Source organism: Delphinapterus leucas, chromosome 1 (genome assembly GCF_059928025.1).
Source record: "Delphinapterus leucas isolate spDelLeu-1000000601 "Yukka" chromosome 1, BTC_Dleu_Yukka2, whole genome shotgun sequence".
Taxonomy (NCBI): Eukaryota; Metazoa; Chordata; class Mammalia; order Artiodactyla; family Monodontidae; genus Delphinapterus; species Delphinapterus leucas.
The window spans coordinates 47,246,352-47,256,519 of NC_143129.1; the positions used below are offsets into that span (position 1 = coordinate 47,246,352).

At 51.6% G+C, this 10,168-nt stretch overlaps 1 protein-coding gene across 1 annotated transcript in view; it reads left to right on the forward strand.

Moving 5' to 3' along the window:
• The window catches only part of VASH2 (vasohibin 2), a 38,489-nt gene that overhangs the window by 17,575 nt on the left and 10,746 nt on the right, over positions 1-10,168 (forward strand). The window contains exons 5-6 of the mRNA XM_022593417.3: positions 1,693-2,074; positions 3,296-3,411. Of these exons, the coding sequence (XP_022449125.1) occupies positions 1,693-2,074; positions 3,296-3,411 (498 nt within the window). The remainder of the gene's footprint in view (positions 1-1,692; positions 2,075-3,295; positions 3,412-10,168) is intronic.

Genomic DNA, 10,168 nt, shown 5'->3' on the forward strand with positions numbered 1-10,168 from the left:
ATCTCTGCCAGGTTTAAATCCCCCACAATATAAGACTGATGTGTGAGTGAAGCCATAAAAGAAGTTATACTACGATGGAGACATGAGGTCATATACAGTGGGTTTAGTAGCTTGTTTTTGAAAGTTTCATAGGTCACTTTGGTCTCATGGCCTTGTAATGTAAAGGTCATTTAAAATATTCAGTTATATTTGACTTCATATTCTGGGGGAGTATGTGCTGAGGGCAGTGGGCACAGATCTTTGGGTTCTTCATGGTCTCAGGGTGTATCCTTCAAAAATGTCACAGGTCGGGAGTTCCCTGGAGGTCTAGTGGTTAGGACTCTGTGCTTTCACTGCTGAGGGTGTGGGTTCAATTCCTGGGTGGGGAACTAAGATCCTGCAAGCTGCACTGCAGGCAAAGAAAAAAAAAAAGTCATGGTCAACAGTAGGTCAGTGTGTGAGCCCAGAGTGTGGGGGAGATGAGACGGTACAAAGGGATGATGAGCAGGGGCTGAATCATGGCAGGACTTTGCTGAGGGATTTGGACCAAGTCCTGGAGAAGGTGAGAGACACTGAAAACTTAGGCAGAAGAGTGACATGTACCAAATTTTAGCTTCAATAGATCATTCTGGCCACTGTGTGGAAGGTAAATTGGAGCAGGGGCAAGAAATGGTGAAGACAAGTTCTCAGAGAGTGGAGAATGGTACCCACTTACTGAGCACTCGCCATGCACAAGCCACCATGTTAAGAGCCTGGATTGTTATTTCCCTTAGAAAAGGTCTGGAGACACCAACGGTCTTTAGCAGGGTGTATTTGAACTTCCAGTGTCCCTCTCCAGAGGAGTTGGGTCTTTGAGTCTCCACGACCACGCCAGGGCTGTCCAGAAACTTTGAGGTGGACTTGAGGATGTGGTGCCTCCTGTCCGTCGTTGCAGCGTGTGGAGCCAGTGGGGGTAGTTACTTGAAACTGCACCATGTGGGGTTGCTGGGCCCAAACTGAGTTAATGGTAAGAGGCTGGGTGGCTTAATCCAGACGGGCCAACACGTGGAGAGAGCTGAGCTGTGACACCAGCTGGGTTGGGGACTGAAGGGAGCCTGAGGTTCGGATGCTGCAGGCAGCTCTCTGTGGTACCCAAGGCTACCGGCATGGGTATGCTGGGGCCAATGAGAGGAGCAGACAAGGCGCAGATATGACCCATTCTGACACCATTCTGTCCCTTCCCATCCTGTCAGTTGGTCTGTGTCTTACATCTCCACTGCCTTGCCTGGGCTCTGGTTGTCATTTCTCCCAGCACCATTGCAGAGGCCTTCAATTCCTGGTCTGTCCCACATACTCCAGCCAGAATTAACGACTGAGAACATCATTCCAATGGCAGAAACCAACTTTTAATAGCTTATCATCCCCTGTAGAGCACCAAGGGAGGATAAAGTACGTTGTTAATGGTTTTGTTTGCATTTATTTATTTACTAAAGAAGATGACAAGTCTTCCCTTTTTGTCCCATATTAATTTGGTTTGGTATGCACCATGTAGCGGGTACTCAAAGATATCCAGTGAATCCTTTATAAGAGGATCGGTCTGGAAAGGTCAGGCCTGGGCCTGCTCAGAGGCAGAGGGGTGGACCCACTGACCGTATGGGCTACCTTCCTTTCCTGGGAGTCCAAGTTCTGGTGTCTTCAAGCCTCGTTTCTCTTCCTTGACTCAGATTCTCTAAGATACTTAACCAATGGACAGCCTTCCATCGAGCGATTCCCCATCAGCTTTAAAACCTACTTCTCAGGAAACTACTTTCACCATGTTGTGCTGGGGATTTACTGCAATGGCCGCTATGGCTCACTGGGCATGAGCCGGAGGGCTGAGCTGATGGACAAGCCATTGACCTTTCGGACTCTGAGTGACCTCATCTTTGACTTTGAAGACTCCTACAAGAAATATCTTCACACAGTCAAGAAGGTCAAGATTGGGTTGTATGTCCCCCATGAGCCTCATAGCTTCCAGCCCATCGAGTGGAAGCAGCTGGTCCTCAATGTCTCAAAGATGTTGAGGGCTGACATAAGGAAGGAGCTGGAGAAATATGCCAGGGACATGAGAATGAAGGTAGGTGCAGGGGAGGCAAATGAGCAATGTAAGAGAGTTCTTTCCTCGTTCTCTCCCTCTCTCTCCCTCCCTCCCTCTCTCTCTATTGCCACGTGCCCTGTGTTTCTGAGATGGTCAAAAGTTTCTTGAGGTTATCTTGCTTAGTAGGCACCCTGTTAAAAAAATATCATTCAATTTTTGACATGGACAATTTAAGTCTCTTTGCATTTACTACTTTAAAAACTAGAGCTAAGCTCAATTTAGGTGTTGTTGCTGAAGCAGAGTCTTGGCCTGCAGTTCCTTCTACGAGTCAATCTAAAATGTTAGCCATTTTATACTAAGGCTCTAGTTTTGTCTTATTCTGTTTTGTCTTTATAGTAAGAGTGGCCAGTCATCTCAGTTTCCCTGAAACTGAGGGGTTTCTGAGGAAATGAGATTTTCAGTACTTAAAGCCAAGAAAGTCTCAGGCAAGCCAGGATGAGTGGGTCACCTTGCTGTATAATCTATTTCAGAGTCGTGTTTTATCTCTGCTTTGCTTTGTAAGTTGCAAAGCCCTTTGGCATAAAATTCTGACCTGGAGTCACAAAAGCAAACAAAGGAACATGCGCTCTGCTGGCTTTATATAAACTACACTCATAAGCCCTTCTTCCTTCTACCATGTCACTTCCAAGGTGACAGGATGCCTGTTTGTCCCTGCTCCTCCAGAGCTCGTGGAATCACTGAGAGAGAAAGCCTGTGTGTATGCTGAGACCCGCAGGGGCAAGGGATTATGCCGAATTCAGGCTTGGTTGTGGTTAGCACCTGGGGACTTCACTTGGCAGCACCTGTAACGGAGATCCTGGATCAGCTGGACCCTCTCTGCGCATGCGTGCGGGGTGGGAGGGTCAGAAAAGGAACAAGCTGGCTTCTGGGGCAACATGGATGGGACTTTGCCTTCGCGAGAGGGGAATTTTCTGAGCAACCAAACAGCCCCAGGAGGCTGAGACATTGGGCTCTGCTCCTCTCTCTGCCGTGGGGAAAGGGGCACAAGTGTAATCCTGTCATGCTCTGGGAAGTGGTACCTCTGCTTCTTGTCAGTGCAGCATGAGAGAAGCACATCTGTGTGTCAGGAGGAGGCCTCCAGCTCAGGGCTTTCTAAACCCCGGGATCATGAATGGGCAGGGGTTGAGATGCTGGGCTGTAGGAAGGCGCGAGGCTGGGGCTGTTAGGAAGCAGTGTGGTAACTCCTCGTATCTCCTCCAGCTCCTGAAACCTGCAAGTGCCCACTCTCCAACCCAAGCGAGAAGCCGGGGAAAATCACTGTCCCCCCGACGGAGGCAGGCGAGCCCCCCAAGACGGCTCGGCAGGCGAGACAAGTCGTGAGTAGTATTTCCTCTTCCCCAAATTAAGGCCTAACACACACGTTTGGGAGGTTGTCCTGGCCCTTGGGGATGAAGTTGTGTCCTGGGCTCGGCATTTGAACCAAATGGTGATCTCCAAGAGATCTGCCCCTCGTTCGGTGGACATCTCTTATGGAAAAGGATCCACCATGCACATCACCCGCAGTGCTCTTACCCTCCTGACTGTCAGGTGGAGACACAGTTGGAGGGATAAGCCCCAGCTGGTGTGAGATGGAGAAACAGTGCGAACTCCCGGCAGCATGGAAGGAGCATTGGCCTTAGAGTTAGGAAACCTCTGTCTGGAGCCAGCTCAGCTGCTGAAGGAGCTATGGGGCCTTAGGCATGTCACGCAGCCTTTCCGGGCTCAAGTCCTCTCACCCCAGAAATGAGATTGTTAGAAGTGATGAACTGGCCTAAAACCTTAGCCTTCTGTGCCCAGCAGAAGGCGCGATCGCCCTCCATGGATGGTGGCATCAGAAATACCACTAGGCTCAGCCTCTTCCCTGGGTGACTGTATCCTCCCCTGTTTTAGTCCTGAAGCTAGTGATTCCACACCTGCATCTTAGTTCAAAATGACCCACTTAAGAAGTGATGGATTGGAGATGCTGAGGCTACCCAAAGTAAGCAGTGATAATCCACTGGCAAATATGTGGGTCATAATTACACTGGGAAAAACGACTACTTTGATTAATAGCAGCAGCATGCTGTGTCTGTCACATGGGTTCTCACCGTGCAGGGGACCGAGTGGTACAGGGCACAGAGGTCAAGCTTGGGCCCCGGCTCTGCTGCCTATTAACCTTGCAGCCTGGGCAAATCCTTCGGGAGCCTGAGTTTCCTCATCCGTCAAAGAGGATAAAAATGCTTTTCTTGCCTATATCACAAGGTACTGTAAGGATCAAGTTAGAAGACGTAATGAGAGCGATTTGTTAATGGTGAACTGCTGTACGCAAGCATGTTACTGTCACATCGGTTCTGTAGAGGGAGAAGGGAGAGTTTCACGGTTTTCCTTTTTAGATGAAGCAACCAGAGCACAAAAAAGGTTTGTCATGTTTTGCTGTGTCGTGTAGCTGGCCAGTGATGGCACTGGGGCTAGAACCCAGGTCTCTTGACTCTGGGAAGGTGGCGGGGGAGGGGAGCATCGGTTCTGTTTTTGGAAGAATAGGACAGGACCACGTATTGTCAGTTCTGAGGAAGGTTTCCTGTTCATCTCCCCTCCACCTCCCACTGCCAATCCCAGGCTTCAGCATCGACAGCCAGGAAGGCCTTGGGCAAAATGACTGCAACCCAGGGTTTGAAAGGGGAGGAATGACAAAGCAGGAGGGTCAGGTGCTCCTCCTGTAGCTGAAGGTCAGTCAGGGTGGTTTCAACATAGGTGTGTCCTTTCAGGGAGCATGATGGCTTCAAGCCTTTCATACATGGCCTCTGACCCTGACCCTAACCCTGTGTCTCCTCCTCTCTGATGCTAACATCCATCCGTTGCTGTCCCTGAACAAAGTAGCAGTTGTCTCACAGGACTATGGACATGTAAGCCCTTCCGAGAGGGTCATTTGGTATAGAGTGAGTGACCCAGAAATGGGAATCTGGTGGCTCCTGAAGCAGGGAAGGGGGCCCTTTAATCTGATAGATTATCCTTTCTGCCCGTGGAGGCCTGAGTCCTTTCCTGAGGGGCTCCCACTCTTCAGCAAACGTTGAGCAGTGCGTAAAGTCTTTCTCTCCCCTTGAGACCCTGGCGTTCAGGGTACATGAAACCCTAGGCATTCTACCTGACGGATTTATGCACAGAATGGCAGCCGTTGGTTTTTAAGGCGATTCCTGTACGAGTCATTTTACTTGGATCCACAGGAACTTTGCGGTCCAAAATACTCTAAGTTTTTAACCAGAAAAAGTTACTGTGATCGCCCAGGGATGGTAAAGCCAAGAAGATCTTAGAAACTGATTGTAGAGACAAAAGTCAGGATGACAAGCTGCTGGTGATGGTGGTGGTATTGGTGGTGGTTTGAGTGGGGTAAGAAGGTGAATTTGAGTTTGGCCTGTGGACTTTGAGGTACTTCTTAGGCACCCAGGGAGCGGGGTGTTTGTTGTAGAAGTTGCTGAAAACGCAGATCTGGAGTTGGAGGATGTTGGGAAAGAGAGATCATGCTTTTAGAGCCATCCCCTCAGAATTGACAGCTGAAACAACAGCTGGATACATTTGCAAGGAAAGAAGGGAGAGAAAAGAGAAAAAAAGAAGTGATGTCAAGGTCCTGAGGGGGCCAGAGGAAGAAGACCCAGCGTAGTAGATGTGGAAGAAACAGAGGGCGAGAGAAAGGGTCAGGAGTGCGGAGGCATACGCCTGTGCCCGCAGAAAACAGTGGGGAAGAGGGAGGGTTTAAGGGGGATGAGGAAGTAGAAGTTGACCACTGTACGTCGTTGGACGGCTTTGATCCTGCTGGGGCAGGAGGCCGACTCATCTGGTGGGAGTGAGGAGGTGGGTTATCAGTACAGGGTGAAAAAAGGGCTGCACACAGGGCCCATCTGAGGAGAGACAGAAGGATCCTATAACCCGGTTCTCAAGCTTGAGCAAACCTAGAACCACCCGGAAGGCTTGTTCAAACAGGTTTCCGGGCCCTGCCCCCAGCCTTCCTGATTCAGCAGATCTGGGTGGGGCCTGAGAAGGTGCCCTTCTCACAAATTCCGTGGTGATACTGATGCTCCGGTCCAGGGACCACACCTGGAGAGCCACCGTTTGATCAATCAATGTGGGAGAACTGATTTGGGGCTTCACTTAAAAAAAAAAAAACCCAGAACGTCAAGATGAAGGTCCTACGTCTGCTGAGAGGGGCGGATGAGGCCATTGAGTGTGGTTCAGGGGCTCAGCCCTGCCTGGTCCTCTGGATAATGAGGTTGCTGGGGTGAGGTTAGAGGGTGTGACCGGGGCCTGGCCCCATGGTTGGGCCCCACTGAAGTCACTCTGGGAGGAACCCAACTGGTCTTTCTCCTGTGGGCCAGATCGAGAAATCTTGTTCTCAGTCCTCCCCCAGGCCATGCCCCTGCTCTGATCTGCAGCTGCTTTGTCGTGCAGCCGAGGCACGCAAGCACACCGGTGCCTGCAGAGGACGGCTGTTACACTGCAGATGTGAGTGCAAAGCCACCCTCTGGTGTCAGGGCCCACCCTCCTGAGGCGTGGGAGTGGGCCTGGGAAGGGGTCAGCAAGGAAGACGTGCAGGGACTTGAGATTCAATTCCACCAGCCTCCTTCATGCCCTGAACTGGTCCCAGCTGTAGCCGAGCAGGCCCCAGGAGCACACAGGTGGCGGCTCATGGTTCAGTGAAAATGTAAACTTTCCCAAAAAGGTGAAGAGTGGCTGCAAGCAGCCTCTGAATCCCTTGGACTCATGACCCTTCTCCGCAGCCCCTTCTTCTGGGCAGAGCACTGGTTCCCAGGAGTCTTCCTTCATAAACTCCTCCCAAGGTCAGAATATGGGGATTTTTTTTTTCCCAGTTAGGGTCAGGTGGCCTTGGTTGTTTGCCCATCAAGGGAACCCAGGTGGCTTGTGGGTTCCTATGGACAATTTGATGTGAGCAAATCCAGTAAGACCACGGTTATTCTTGGTGGTGGAAGCCCCTGCCGCTTCTTTTCTCCTAGTGTTTGGAGGTCAGGAGAGGAATCTAGAGGGCAAATATCTTGGCTGAAGTTTCACAGTGGATGGAGGAGTTACAAGGAGGGAAGAGTCTCTCCCCGGTTCCTCCTAAACCCTGACTTGTGGGTTGCGGGGCTGGGTGAGGGATGACAGGGGCCACCATGTGTTGGAAGAGAGGGAAGAGAGATGCAGGAGATGAGAGTAAAATGAAGGCTGTGAGAGGTGGGGACCACGGGAAGAACTGAGCACCAAGCCCCTCCATCCCTCTCCGGCTCCCAGCCTCCGCCATTGCAACAGACTAGAATCCAGGACAGCCTGGTTCCTAGAGGTGTGTATGGAGAAAAGCAGCTTCTCGGCTTCTACCCATGGCCTTCACCAAGCAGGCTTTTCTCCAGGTAATCTTGCTTTTGGCTAGGAAACGAGAAAGTGACAAATTTGATTATGACCCCATAACTCCATCCAACTCTGGGCATCCTACTGTAGCATGGTCAGGATTAGCAAGGGTTTGGTGATTCTCACTGTGTTACTATTTCAGCATCACCTACGGCCATCAAGTCATTTCTAAACGTGTTGGGTGCCACAGTGAAGCCAGGGAGTGGCCCAAAGGGTGGAAAATTACCATAACAGGCAAGAGGCCCATCAGCTGTGGGGCCCCAGCCCCTGTCTGTGCGTGGATAATTTTAGTGACTTTATATCCTCAGCCACCACCTCCCTGCAGCTGGAGCTACTTCCAGCCCTGCATTCCTCTCCATTTTTGCACATGTCTGAATAATCCTTCTAGGAAGGAGGATCAGTGTCACTGGGTTGACAGAGAGTCAGCTGAGTGGGAGGAGGGCAACTAGCAGTGACTACCTTAGTGTCAGCTGAGACAGAGTTTCAAGAGAGAAACAGGGACCCCTCCACCCCTCCACCCATGAGTCCTTTCTCGTACTCTCTGCTCCTCTACGAGTGTTTAGAGAAGCATCCACACGGAACAGCCAGGTTGTTTCCTGAAGTTGTTACAGAGTCAGGGAGATGGAGGTTAGATCTAGGTGTAAAAGGCCTTTTGCGAACTTGAATCAACTCCTCTACAACTCTGGGCCTCAGTCCCCGCTTAGCTCTTCACTGAGGGGTGTTCACAGAGGTTCTCAACAGGAGCCAGGGCGCCCCCTGGGGGAAAAGGGTTAGAAGTGCAGTGGGAGGGGAAGGTTTTGCTTATCAACAGTGATAATGCTCCCATTAGGGCCTGGGAGCCAAGATGGTAAATGCCCTGCAAAGCTATGGACCATCCTCCCCTGTAAAGAACCATTCCACCTAAAATGCTTCCACTGAGAACCCCAGATACTCCCTGGGGTCCTTTCCGTCTCTGACAGTCCATAGCTCTTGGCCTGCTGACTGTAGCCTGAACCCGGGGGAGTGGGGGAGAGTGGACAGTGTTTTTCTGGCTGGGCTGCCTGTGTTCGCATGAAAGCAGCTCCTACCAACCGGAGTGACCCCGAGGAGCGTTCTTCTGAACTGGGGCAAGAGTCCCTCAGGACCCGCAAGACCATCTTTCTCTTCTCCCCCCCTCTGCCTCCTTTCTTCCCCTCTGTCTCTGCTCTCTTCTTTGCTGTTCACAATTTTTTTTTTTCCTTCTCTTTGATTTCCCTTCTTTGTCATCTATCTCGAGGGCACTTCGTGCCTCCAGTGGGCTTTACTCACCCTGCTGGAGACCCTCAGGGTCGCAGAGGTTACTCAGCCCCATGAGAGTTCTCCTTCCACTGCTGGGCCACAGCTGGATGAGGGAATTCCTTCTCTGTTCTATCACCAGGCTCATGAAGATGCCTCCAGGCAACTGGTTGAGTGAGGCCCTCAAGTCATTTCTAAATGAAGTCATAATGTAGTCATAGGAGAAGCAGTTTGATTCCATGATCTAATCACATCGAAGATATTTTGAATGGGGCCCAAGAAGTCATTCTCTATAGACCCCAAATGAGAAAATCTCCCCATGTGGGGAAAGGGGAAAATTGCCTTCACATGGAACGTAGCAGGGGCACAAAGAGGGAGAGAAAACTAGGAAGGTTATGGAGGGAGAAGTAAAGCCTCCACGATGATGTGGGGTTTCTTTCCAGGAGCCCAGAGAAGGTAGTCTCCAACTCAGAGGCCCGCCCTGCTTCGTTCCCCAGGGGATTTCATGTGGTCCAGGGTCCCCGGGGATGCTTGAGGAAACCAAGATGGAGTGACGGGCCTTATCAGGAAAGACTGCCTCTGGCAGAGTGAGTCAAGAGCCTCCAGAGCTGACGATTGAAACAGTCATGCCCGGTTGGGGTTCCTACAGGGGTTCTCTGCCATGGAAAGGGGAGGTGAGATCAGAGCCTGGAAGCTGTGCCCTGGAATCTCAGTGGCCCATGGCTCTTGGTCTCTGGCCAGAGCTCCTGGCTGGGGAGGGCTTGGAAGAAAGGGCAAAGGGCTGGAGGATCTTTTCAGAGCCACATCTCTCTTGCCTCAAGCCTGTCTGTTCACATAGCAGCCTCAGCTGTCTGCCCTGTCAGCTGCCAGCAGTGGTGCCTGCGGTCCTGGGAAGTAAGGAATGTGAGCAAGGAGCAGGACTGGCTTTGAATGAAGCTGACAGGTGGGCGGGAACCACCCACCAGTGTTCGTCCCTGAGGCGTACCCGCATGGGCCATGAGTCCTAAATCAGGCCCTGGCCTGACCTGACTGCTGCCAGACTAGACCAGAGAGGAGGGCCTGGGGTCTCCCTGAGCTTGTGAATGCTGGGCCAACACCATCCCTGATTTAGCCCGTTCCACACCCTTAACGCTGAGGACCGAGAGATTAACATTGCTCCTTTACCGTGTATCCCTTTCTCGAATCCAGAGACCACAAGGATCACAGCTCAGCTGGTCCTTGCGAGCGTGTGGTGTGCGAGGACGGTGCGTGTGAACACGGGCACATGCACCCCCACCCTGAGGGGCTGTGACCTCAGGGGAAACAGGAGCAAGAAGCATGAGCAGCCCGACTGGTGGTCTGTGTGTCCCCATCAGGCGGCCCTGAACTGGACAGAGCTGGGCCCTGTCCCTGAATCAGTATCTCACACTCGCAGGGGAGAAGCAAGAGGTAAATTTCCATTGGAAGGAAGGGGAGTGGATTGTGGCTCCA